Raw genomic sequence first — 13799 nt, 5'->3', positions numbered from 1 at the left:
CATTTTTTGACCAAAAATGGGAAAAATTGCCCCCAAAATTCAAAATTGCAGATGTTATCATTATTTCTATAAATATCATTTAGTTCATCTATGGAAACCTGTATACCAATTTCAAAGCTATCAGATAAGTAGTTTTGGAAATACACATTTTTTGACCAAAAATGGCAAAAATTGCCCAAAAAATACAAAATTACAGATCTCATCAGAAATTCAATATATATTACTAAGCTTATCTGTAGAAACCTGTATACCAAATTTCAAAGCTATCAGACCAGTACTTTTTGAGAAACACATTTTTTGACCAAAAATGGCAAAAATTGCCCCAAAATTACAAAATTGCAGATTTCATCATTATTTCAATAAATATCATTTAGTTCATCTGTAGAAACCTCTATACCAAATTTCAAAGCTATCAGATGAGTGGTTTTGGAAATACACATTTTTTGACCAAAACTGGCAAAAATTGCCCCAAAAATACAAAATTACAGATTTCATCAGAAATTCAATATATATTACTTAGTTCATCTATAGAAACCTGTATACCAAATTTCAAAACTATCAGACCAGTACTTTTTGAGAAATACATTTTTTGACACAAAAATGGCAAAAATTGCCTTAAAAATGAAATTTGCATATTTCTGCACAATTTGAACAAATCTGAAATAGATCATCCCTAGGGACATATGTACCAAATATAAAAGCTATCTGACCAGTAGTTTTGAAGAAGAAGATTTTAAAGATTTTTTACCAAAAATGACAAAAATTGCCTTAAAAATACAAATATGCAAATTTCACCACCATTTGAACAAATCTGATTAAGTCACCCTAAGCAAACTGCATATCAAATTTCAAAGCAATCGGACAAGCGGTTTCAGAGAAGAAGATTTTTTTACCAAAAACACCAAAAAATGCCCCAAAAATACAAATATGCAAATTTCACCATGATTTGAATAAACTGAAGTGAGGTCACCCCAAGTGAACTGCATATAAAATTTCAAAGCAATTGGACTGGTGGTTTCAGAGGAGAAGGCAATTGTTGACGGACGACGACGGACGACGGACGACGACGACGGACGACGGACGACGACGGATAATCAACCTATTTGATAAGCTCCGCGTCGCTGACAGCGGAGCTAAAAAGATATCAACCAATTTTGATTGGTATTGACAAACAGGTTCAGAAGCATTTCTTTGAAGAAAATCGAGCAAAAATGAGGAAAAATATGCAAATATTATGCTAATTTTTTCATAACATAAAAGGGGCATCCATAAGGCACCCCAAAATTTGCATGCACAAATTTCATCACCGTTTGAACGAAGTTGAATAAGGTAATAGTCCTAGGAACTTACAGATAAAATTTGATTATATTTTCAGAGAAGATTTTTGAAAAACTCACCCAAAATCGTTAAGAAAATCCTCAAAAATTCAAAATTACATCATCATGTTCAAATCACAACAAGGTATACCTATGAACATATAGACCAAATATCAAAACTGTTTTACCAGCTGTTTGAAAGAAGAATAATTTTACTTATTATGGCTTTAAGAACAGTAGTTGTGTCTTTGATCACAATATGAACAAATCATCACTGGGACTACTTTACCAACAAAGGAGTGATTTTCAAGGAGAAGCTTTGAATGCAAAAAGTTGAAGGATGAAGACGGAAGACAGACGACAACTATTTGATAAGCTCCATGTCGCTGACGACGGAGTTGATAAAAATGCAACTGCAATAGGAATCCTATGTCCACAGTGTAGTGTGGTGGTATTACTGCCTACATGTAGATTTGCTGACAGCTTAGTATTCATGTTGACATGTTACTATGTACAGAATGTGACATGGTTTTATCTAGAAAGGTTAGCAGTACCACAGTGCAACAGGTGCATGAATGACTCAGATATTGAATTATCATTACTTTTATCACACCATGTTGACCCCTGACCTTAAACAAACTACAAATACTTTAAAGTACTGTCAGAGAAAGATGGATTCAAGTTTCGATTATGACGACAGATTGTAAACACCAAAACAGTGTATTCAACAATTACATGGGAATAAAAATTCAGGTGGGTTTTCTGAGTATGTGTTCAGTTTTGCGGTACTGTTTGCACCTGTAGCAGATTGGGAAACACCAATATGTAATGGGAAATGATGGACACAAGGTCAGAAAAGGAACCAAATTGTAAATACACCAAAGATTAGCTAAAAGAACGGAACCAACCCAATGTTTCCACTGATCCCTTGTTTACATATCACCCATGAAAATGTATCAAAACATCAAAGTTTTAACCCTATGAGCACCAAAGTCAATTTTTATAAGATTTTTGCCAAATTTCAATAAACAACAGTAAAGATGAAATTGTGGTGTCCATTTGGTTTAAAATTATCAAAAAATTATAGAAAAATTCATAAAAATTTGTAAAATGTGGCACTAAAATTTTGGAGGGAAAATTACAGCACTCAAAAGGTTAATATCCCTGTAGTATTTTGCATACAGCTTCAATGATAATTTTGAATTCAGTTGGTGGTTATTTACAGTATAGACTATAATTCGTTGAGAGCAGTTTGTCTGATCAACCAATATCAATGAGCTTCATTTCTTTCAGTCTTCTATCAACTCACTTTTTGACAAGGAAGTGACCTGATTACTACATGTATAGCAAAAGTAGACCATATTTCTAAATACTTTCTATTGAAGTTATGCCTCTACACACTAAATTTACATTGCACTTTTTCTTAGGTACACATTGATATCACACTATCTCCTCCTTAAGATCCTGTATGAGAATAATTTGCAGCCACTTTAAATATTTACAAAAGTTCAGCTGTGAGTAAGAAATGCTTAATTTCTGCAACCCTACATGTATTGAGGTTAAAATCAATTGAAGTATTTGATAGCTCATTCTCTTTTGTTACTGACCTGCTTTCGTTTTTTTTTTTTGGCAGGTCATGAATTCTGCTGATCCAAAATGACAAATTATACGTACAAAATGACAGGTTGACAACTGGAAGCATGTAAAGCTGTTTTCTGGTCAACATTTTTTCTCCCTCTGTCAACTCTGCTTCTGAGCTCTACGTAATACTGCATTACCATTGACTTTGCAAATTACGACAAATTTATGCATATTACAATCCACTATATCTCAACACAGTACAGAGGCCATATTTACTCCTCATGATATGAAGCAACCGATGAAAAATTTGATTGGATTGAACTACTTTATTGAAGAAGGATGACTGAAATGGGTTGCAGGCACACACTGCCATTGTGCAGTGTTCTATGGTATTACATTGAAAATGCAAAAGCCGGCTTATCTCCATTGATATGCCTACTGCCCTAGGGTCAAGTGTAATCTTTGTCAAACCAGACACTGTATGGTGAAGCACAACTTGGGATCATGTCCATTTCAGAGCCATAGGTACAATATTTCAAATAATTACACGGAAACAATTATCCCCTCATGCTTTATTGAAAGGAAGTCAATGGGATAATTACTAGTATCTCTTCCCCTCTGGACTTTGGTCTGTCAGTTCTACTCTTGCTGAATGGTGTTTTTGAATCAATACATGTGATCTGAGTGAAAAGGCTGGGAAATTCTGAAAGGCTCAATGTCAAGTCCCTACGGCTTGGTTATGTCGCCATAGTTTAGTTTTCCAATTAAAACCAACATTGTTTTGAGAGAGAGTGTTTGTACTTCTTGGCTAGCATAGTTCTTAAAGGCTGTATGGTTTTGGTTGCTTTTACACATTATTACCTCTATTGTCAGCCATTTTTGCTTATCAAATCTGCCTTTCTGTAGCACTGACAACAAAGCATGCCTGTTTTTGGTGGGCACACTTGGTAGTCATGGCATGCATGGAACAGGTTATCGTTGACTAAGTATATCAAGACTGTTTCCTGTGGATGGCAACAACTGTATGATCAAGAATGTAGCCTTCCATTCCCAGCTTTCAAGAAGCCCATGTTTTGAAATTTGGAAACTGGAGGAAAGATTTTACATCAACTACAGGTACTAGAACACACAGAATATTGTCACTGGTGCTATAGATATCACATTTGTTACGCTAACTCAGTTATTTGTTTGTGTGATACAACACTGACACACGACATGATTTATTGGAATACCACCGCAAACATCTTTACGATTTATTAATTCATAATCCTTAAAGAAGAAATAATCCAGTTGGAAAACTTAATCTCCAGGTGCAACAGGAGGTGCAACAACACCATTCTACTGTATGTATTTTTGTCTAACAATTGTCCATCACATGGTGATATATTTGTGTTGGTAATCATGAAAAACCACATGGTAAATTATATGGTGGTGCTAATAAGAAGAACATTTCTATATTTGTAATATTATATGACCTTTCAACTACTCAGTGCATTTAAAATTGATGGGTCATACAGAAACCTAGACAGTCTTGAGGCTAATTTGATATGTAACTACGAAGAAAAAGAAATCTAGCTGACTTTGCTTCTTCCATTAAAAGAACTCATCTATGAATTCAAGACAAGACATGCCTAGCACACATCAAAACCCAAGCATGGATGCAATATTACTCCTTTATTGAGCATACTCATTGAACAACTGGTCTCTGATGTCCCTGTGTCAGCACACATGAGACTCCACCTCTAGGGCAAACAAATTACAGTTGGAGCATACAATGGCCACGGTACAATGAAAAAGCTTTTCAGGACAGCTGTCCAATAAGAGACCATGGGTAGTATATGTCAAATTAATTTTGTTGAGCTTTCTTACATATTTGCATAAAATATCATACCAGGTACAGTATTAAACTATTTAGCAAGTCTGTGCAAATGATAGTACCACCAGTCTAAATTATAGAGTTAATATTTGAATGTGATGACAACATTTTAAAATTACTGGCACACCCAAGAACTACATTTCCTTTAATGTAATCATTTTCACAAGGTGTGTTAATGACTGAATCACGTTTGAGTACACAAATCAACTGATAGTTGCATCATTTTCTATGGGCAATATGCAGGCCTAAAATCATATATCATTATATCATTAAAATCATTATATCACTAAAATCATTATATGAAGAACTGTTGACTTGAATTGATTATAAGAGACTGAAATGGATGAAGTAAACAAATGGTAAAAACTTCCGAGGGAATGTTGAAATATCAGGATTCCCCTTAATTTTGCATAAAGATGTTGAAAAAAACCTAGGGTGGCGGAAGATATGGATGCATAACAACTATGATGACTTCCAGGAGTTGAACAAGAGCTCAAATTAACCATGCAGGCAGGACGGTGAGCAAAAGAATGAATAGAACAGTGATATAAAACAAAACACCAGTAAAATGACCAAGATCCTCCTCCATGGAGATATTCATATTTACATGTATGGTATTTCTCAACCTCAATGGAGATAAGTACACATTTACATAACTCTACAAGTCGAGTAAGACAGGTTAATAGGAAGGAAGAACCCCTATCATTAAACTGAATAGAATTAGGGAGATTTAAATTGATACTTTAATAATAAACTTTGAGTGCTTCAGATTTTCCTATTCTGTAAATGCTCAATTTGTACAATAATTAACTATTACAATATACAAGCAAGTCATCTTAGATACCAGTCAAACAAACACTAGACCTCTGCGATCACAGGCTGCTGTTACACAATCGTTCTCTGTTTGTTCTGGACAATGTGAATTGTCTGGGAAACACTACCCTTAAACAACAACGAATTGAATTAATTCAATTGTAACTGTCTATTCACAGTAATGAGTACTGTACTCCTCGTCCTCTACCATTGCTAACTTTGATTCGAATTCGATAACAATTAGGAACGATGAAGAGTATTTCCAAGACGGTTTGATTCTGAACTATCAATTTATTGATTTTTCCATTTCACAGTTTGTACACCGGGAAAACCAACAACATGATGGCGGCAAATCACTGGCATGGAAAATCACAGAAACTTCCTGTCATGGACACAAAGAAAACACTGCTCAGATATGACATTTCCAGTGAGTAGTGGTTCTGAAGATGAAGTATTTACTCTGTATAATACCCGAAAAGAAAGGTCAAAAATTGAACATTGGATCGGGACCAAACCTCTCACCGATTGGTTAGGCTATATAGTATACCACTGCACTGCACAATCATTGCCCTGTCTCCACAAATAAATTTCACAGAAAAATCAATAAAACTAGAACCGCCCAGAAACTGTACCTTATCCAGATCTTATCGTATATCGTGTGAAGAATGCAGTTTTCAGAGCGCCCGGTCTGTTGGCTGCTGTAGCACATCTCGTTCGATAGCAACGAAACCACCGATCGCCCCGTTTCGATTGCTGATCAAGGTACACACTCAGGCACTCAGCACTGTGTCAGTACAGGAAGACACACAACAACAGGCTGGCCGGTAAAGAGGGGTAAAGGTCATACACAGGATTGTGGGTAAGAAAACGACAGCGAAAAGCGTCGCGGCGTTCTCTGTACTGTGCATTGTAGACCTTGTTCGTACCACAGGCGCTTGGCACATGCTTGGATAATAATCGTATTTAATATGTAGAATGTCTATATGAACTGATTATTCAATAAAAGAATCACCCTACGCGATATTAGTGTAGGCCTATAGGCCTACACGTTGACTGGCATTGTACCTATGGCTGCCTGGCTCGGGCACGGCGAACGCACTGCATAATCATCAATGTGTAGAATGTCTACATGACTTCATTATTCATTAAAGAATAACGGTACATGATATTACTGTACATGTCGGCTAGCTTAACCGAGCGGCTGTAGAGCTCTGCGGGGCTTTGGCCCGGCTTTGGCCTGTTGTCCACTGCTGCACAGACAGGAAGTCAAGGCGTGAAAGTAATTCACAGCCCGATTTCATAAATCAGCGAAATTCACGAACTCTGAGCGTTCCCGGTGATAAAAACTGGTCAACGGTCAGATGGTTGCATAAACAATAAATCGACTGGCCTCTTTTGCCTAAAATCATACCTTACCCTATGCTACTGGCGAGAAATCGTTCTGAAATCGGCTGGGCACACAACCCAGCGCCGGCCATTTTGAATAAGCTGCATGCAATGTATGCGCCAGTGCATACAACCCTTGGCAGATGACGTCATTGCTCTTCTCTCATTGGACGCGTACATTGAATGCAGCTCATTCAAAATGGCCGGCGCTGGGTTGGTGTGCCCAGCCAATTTCAGGACAATTTCTCGCCAGTAGCATAGGGTAAGGTATGATTTTAGGCAAAAGAGGCCAGTCGATCGATTGTTTATGCAACCATCTGACCGTTGACCAGTTTTTATCACCGGGAACGCTCAGAGTTCGTGAATTTCGCTGATTTATGAAATCGGGCTGTGAATTACTTTCACGCCTTGACTTCCTGTCTGTGCAGCAGTAGACAACAGGCCAAAGCCGGGCCAAAGCCCTGCAGAGCTCTACAGCCGCTCGGTTAAGCAAGCTGACATGTACAGTAATATCACGCACCGTTATTCTTTAATAAATAATGAAGTCATGTAGACATTCTACACATTGATGATTATGCAGTCCGTTCGCCGGGCCCGAGCCTGGCAGCCACAGGTACAACTGCAATGCAAGTCAACATGTAGGCCTATAGGCCTACACTAATATCACGTACGGGTGATTCTTTTATTGAATAATCAAGTCGTATATAGACATTCTACATATTAAATACGATTATTATCCCAGCAATGTGCCAAGCGCCTGTGGTTCGTACTGTTCGTAGTCCTCACAAGTCCTGTGAGCACCATGCCTAAAGCATGGACGCACCATACTACAAGAGTGGCTAATAAACTGTTGATAAAGTCGCCGGCAGACACTTTCCCGGTCCTGGTTTCCGGTTCCACATGCAAAAAACGCGTTCACAAGTGGGCGTGACGCGTGAAACTTTCTCTCTACATCATGTACATGCTCTATCGTTATTGCTGTTCAAGAAGTCAAAGCAGGAGCCTATGTATGTGCATGGAGTTAGCTCCTTGATATGTGTAAGAGGTTTTCTGGTTTGCCGGCGGCGGGCGGTGCTAATGGACAAAATTGTGTTCGAGAAATCGGAAGGGATTGTTTTACTAGTACAGTGAAAGCGGGCAAAAGCAGCTTTTGGATTTGCTGCGGATCCGTACCCCTACCACTCCCTCTGCTGGTTGTGTTGGGGCCCCTTCTCCCCCAACACAACCAGCAAATGGAGTGGTAGGGCTACGGATCCGTAGCAACTTTTGGATGAGCTGCGGACTCAGAGGGGAAGATTATTTAGGGCCTAAGGGAATTAAAGAGGGGGGCCTAGTGCTTGGCAAAAACAGGATGCAGGAAATATACTGACCCTCCCCTGATTGCTTGCAAAACAATACTGATCCTCCCCTTTGTTCTTGATCAAAAACAAGTGATCCTCCCCTATGCCAGATAATTTGCATTTCGATAGAGTGCCTGATGGTCTTTCCATCCAATTTGCCGATAATTATTTGCCTTTTAAACCGAGAAAACAAAGTGAAAAACAAATACGATATATCGCACATCCACTTATCACAAAAGTCAAAAGTAAGAAATGAAATTAAAATGAAATAAAACAGGAGGCTTGCCAGAAAAAGAAGATAAACAAGAATATTGGTTCAACCATAGACTCTTGAGAAAAACGTTTTCTCGAGGGTCTATGGTTCACCGTACTGAGAGTAGTGAATTTTACAGCCCTTCCCTGCAAAATGAATAGTTACAGGCTGTTGATGACAGAGATGACAGTGGCATCAGTGGAGATGCTGGTTAAAGCTGGTGTTGGTAGTGGTGATGTTCATAGTAGCAAACTGGATTAACTGTAGTTATTTCTTTTTATTATTTCTTTTTTGCTCACGTGTTCACACACGTGAGCATATGTCGCAGCGATGTCTGTGTGTCTGTGTGTCTTTCTGTCTGTTGGTCCAATATCTCAAAAACGGCTGATCAGATCAGAATGAAATCTGGTACATTGATTAGGTTTTGGTGGGTGTGGCTTGCATACTTTTGCTCATTTGCATAATTAATTTTAGAAAAAACGGATATACATTAAAAACAACTGCACACAATTTGATGAGATTTGCTACAAATGTTGATCACACCAAGATATATCGGCAGTGGGAACCATTAAAGGGGTGACATGAAAGATAAATGCTAATTTGCATATTTAATGAACTTTCCTAATTAGGGATATATATCTGATTTGACGTGATCAAAATTAACCAAACTTGGTATGTGTGTTGAAGATACTATGATTTAACATTATTGAAAGTCATTAAGCATTTAAACTTCAGCCGAATCCTAATTTGCATATTTAATGAACTTTGCTAATTATGGATATATATTTGAATTGACTGGACCAAAGTGGTTGAAACTTGCTATATACATTAAAGATACTATGATACAACATTATTGAAAGTCATTAAGCAGTTTTACTTCAGCTAATTGCTTGTTTGCATATTTAATGAACTTTCCTAATTAGGGATATATATCTGAATTAACTTGATTGTAGTTGTTAAAACTTGAGGTATACATCAAAGATACTGTGATATAACATCATTGAAAGTCAAAAGACATTTTTACTTCAGCCAATTTCTAAATTGCATATTAAATGAATTTTCAAAATTAGGGATATATATCTGAATTGACTTGATCAAAATTGATGAAACTTGCTACGTACATTTAAGACACTGTAATACAATATTATTGAAAGTCATTAAGCATTTTCTCTTCAGCCAATTCCTAATTTGCATATTTAATGAACTTTGCTAATTAGGGATATATATGAATAGGCCAAACCCGGAATTCGAATCGACCACGGTACAAACAAAGCCATGTGCGCAAACGCGCATAGACGTACGTGTATTTCCATACGCGTTAGTACACATGTGGGTTTGTTTGTACCGGCATCACGTGATTATTTGGGCGTACTGAATCTGTAGAACGCATCGCGTCCTTTTTATTCGGAGTAGAAACCATTGACTTAACCAAAGTTGATGAAACTTGCTATATATACATTGAAGATACTACGATACAACATTATTGAAAGTCATTAAGCATATTTTCTTCAGCCAATACCTAATTTGCATTTTCAATGATCTTTTCCAATTAGGGATCTATACTGGGATTTACTTGATGAAAGTTGGCAAAAACATGCTATATACATTGATGATTATACCACGTTAAAACAATATAGAAAGTCATTTCACATTTTCATGTCAGCTAATTTATTATTTGGATATCTAATGAGCTTTCACAGTTCGGCATATATGGCTTGAAGGACTTGGCTAAAGGTAATTACATTTGCTATATAAAGTGGTGGTACAATGACAGTAGTCAAAGAACTTTAATATTTTTATTTCAGCTAATTACATATTTGTATACTTCATGATCTTTTAGAGTTAATCGGCATTTATTGTTCATTATATTGATCATAACACTTTCAATGAAGTTGCATACATGTGGCAAAGGTTCAAATTTACACATAAGTGCAATATAATGAAACACGTGAGCATTTTCAGTTCATATCTGGTGTGTTACTGATTAACACATATAAATTGGATTCAGTTTCTTGTCTTTGTTCACTAAAATATCCTTTTCATTGTGTTTGTGATGGTGTTTTAAATAAGAAATATTGGTAAAGACTTCACCAAAAAGTTATTTTATTGGTATGAAACAAAGATCATAATTTTGTTGATTCCCTTTATGTTTGACATCAGTTTCTACAAAAAGGTGTATAGTAGATATATATTCTGCAAAGTCATGATAATGTATGAGTTTGTACAGTGAACGTATTTGACACTACAAGTGCAATCAAAACTACAATGCGCTACCTATATATACTGTGGATATTTCATAAGATCCCCATATACTTATGTCTTTGCTTTTGCGCATCCACATTTCCGTTCAGTGTTCAAATACTATTTTATCTCTACCGTATCCATTACGAAAAATTGTTGACCCCCCGCCGCCCCCCCCCCTTCACACACACACACACACACACACACACACACACCAACAAACACACGCGATTGATCCATGAAATGAAATGGCCCTACCATGGCAGCACTCTATCTTTGAAGATGTGGAATATTATGAGATCATTTTCTGTATCTGTCGTGTCTGTAAAATGCTCGGAGATTGAAGTTACGTTGATAGAAGGTAGCGGCATTCTTTCGGCATGCTTCAAGATGTCAGACTATAAATAACGTCTCAAATAGGACAAACTTGACAGAGATATTGAACATTCTTGAAAGGCGTTCCATAAACACTCAGAATCCAGCCGCGATGTACGTTGTCGAACTGAAGGCAAGGTGCTTTACACGATATTGAAGAAAACTCAAAGTGACTCAACATTCAAACAGTCTTTGTACATATCACATTTTTGACCGATATCAAGTACTTTGTTGTCTGTTTCAGATATATGCAAACCATAAAACCCCATTGATAGGCAGTTTGCTTATATTCAGAGCATGACGTACTTCAGCATCACCATTTGCGCGATACCGACGGATTCAGGTTACTAAGTAACGGTTGCTAAGAGGAATGTTTAATATCCACGAAATTATGGATTTCATGATTTCATTTGTAAGCGAATACAGTATAATAAGTTTCCGGTCATACGTGTGACGTTAGAGAGAGTCTGAGACAAAGATTTTTACAAGATGTAAGAATGCTTCGCGAATCAAAAGTTTGCCATAAACATTCGAGAGTTGTCGAGAATGTATCCCAGGGCATGGATTTGAACTTTTTTTTATAAAATATTAAAGTGAAATAGAAAATGTCCTCTTTGAAATTTGAACAGAATTTGTGTCTTGATTAAAAAGCAAAGGGATAGGGTTTCCAAAACTCATGCGCATGTTCAACAGTGTCTAAAGTTCTGTCACAATCCCCGGGTTTATGAATATAATCGGATTCCGAAAGTGCCACGAAAGCTACGTGAATTATTTCGTTTGATTTTGTACGTTAATTTCAGAGATACCCGACAAACACACGATAAATATGATAGGTCTGAAAAAGTAACTGGCAATTATCAGTGGAAGATATGCTATTATGAATATTTCAGGATCGCTTTGCAGCAAACACACTCTTCACTTTAAATGTAAATTGCCCCATTTATTTATTTCCTGAAACTAAAATTACCATGGATACATATGGTATGACCACATCTTTATTGTGAGTCACGCGATGTCCCATCATTCATTATTCTGTCAAACCGCACATAGACCCTACAGGCCCAAACAAGAAAAGGGGTTGACCCTCACGCGTAAAATTGCCGCGTAAGCCGTAAAAAATAGACATAAATATCATTATAATATATCGAGAGTCACCTGTTCGTGCTGTACAGTTCTGAACAGTTCTGAACAGCGAACTTGTTTATCCTCTTATCTTATCTTATACAGCTGCAGGTAAACATGTCTGCAGTAGGTTGTTGGATTTTCAGTGTGAACAAAAAATCGACCAAATAGAAAATCTCATAAGCACACTACTCTCTCAAGAGACCAACAGTTAGAAGGAAAGCTGAAATTTATATTGCCTTAGATCAAATTGGTCGTCCTTCGCAACGCGTGAGCAATGTAGGGTGAATCAAACTAAATACATGACAACCATGTAAGGTCATCTCAGGTCGCGACGTTATATTGCATGATGTATAATGCGAAACCTCAACCAATAGATGTATCAATCAGAATGTAGATTTCACAGTCACCGTAGTTATTGATGGAGTAAATCAATAAAATAAACAAATTACATTTCGTTTTGAAATGGCCAGTACATTCGTATCTTCATATGTACAGGGAAGATAAATTAACTGGAACAGTTTTGAAAGGGGGGCGTTTTCTACGATGTCGACTTATTAAACAGCAATTTTCATCTTGTTCATGATAACTGTTTGCTTGCAATTTCTTCATGTTGGATATTAGAAAGCAAGAAAGCACCAGCTCTTCGATCCACTGGAACTCTTCTTCATGTGCAGTAATATAGGGGAACAGTAAGTCTGACAACTGTATTTTATTAATCACACTAGTAAGCCTAAAACACCATGCGATATTTGCATTTCAAAAATAGCTGTAATATTTGACATCGGCGCAAATATGTCATTCACAGAAACTGCGTTTGAATAATCACATACTATCCACCGCCAGACAATAATCGATAAAAACAATCGATAGAAACGAAATTAATATCAAAGATTAGATTATGATGTGTAGATAAGTTGTCCGTGATGGTATTTCCAGCATAATCAGTGGAGTGTAAAGTAATAGATTGGATTGAGGAGAAACTTAATGATACACACGGCCTCTTGCACCTGTTTTCTGACCTCACAATTGTGACTGACACACCAACATCGGTGTCGGAAAGTTTCAACCTATGATCGATGGCAGGGGAAAAACAATTTATATCTAATTTAAAGCATTCCAGGCATTTGTCGGGAGGCGAAGTGGTGACGCCTGCTAGGACTATAAAATGCCGAAGAATTGATGCATTCAAGATTCAATACCGAAATTAATGGACGCAGTGGACGTAAACATCGATTTTCCCTGGAATTTCAGTCAAACAAAACAGTGGAAATAAAAAAGTCTCGGTGACTTTAACGTTTCGCCGTAAATGTAATCGTTATGTTTCGTCTCTAACGGGGCCCAAGTCAAATTAATCCATTTACAGAATACGTTTGTGGCATTGTAGGGGTTAAATCTAGCGTGGAAATTGTCACATCAACAGAGAGACGGCAACCGTCCAATTCGATATATTCAGGCCAAATTACGCCGCAAATTGTCGGCGCAGTATAACGGAG

At 37.1% G+C, this 13799-nt stretch overlaps 1 protein-coding gene across 2 annotated transcripts in view; it reads right to left on the bottom strand.

Annotated features, from left to right (window-relative positions):
* The window catches only part of LOC139152049 (monocyte to macrophage differentiation factor-like), a 43623-nt gene that overhangs the window by 28647 nt on the left and 1177 nt on the right, over positions 1–13799 (bottom strand). The window contains exon 1 of one of the 2 annotated variants that reach the window (XM_070725137.1): positions 6219–6411. The exons of the other annotated variant lie outside the window; for it this stretch is intronic. Coding sequence (XP_070581238.1) covers positions 6219–6295 — 77 coding nt within the window. The 5' untranslated portion in view covers positions 6296–6411. Of the gene's footprint in view, positions 1–6218; positions 6412–13799 lie in introns of those variants that run through there. 2 annotated transcript variants of the gene reach the window in all.

The sequence above is a fragment of the Ptychodera flava genome, chromosome 15 (assembly GCF_041260155.1).
Source record: "Ptychodera flava strain L36383 chromosome 15, AS_Pfla_20210202, whole genome shotgun sequence".
In the NCBI taxonomy this organism is placed as follows: Eukaryota; Metazoa; Hemichordata; class Enteropneusta; family Ptychoderidae; genus Ptychodera; species Ptychodera flava.
This window is presented reverse-complemented; position numbering and strand designations above follow the sequence as displayed.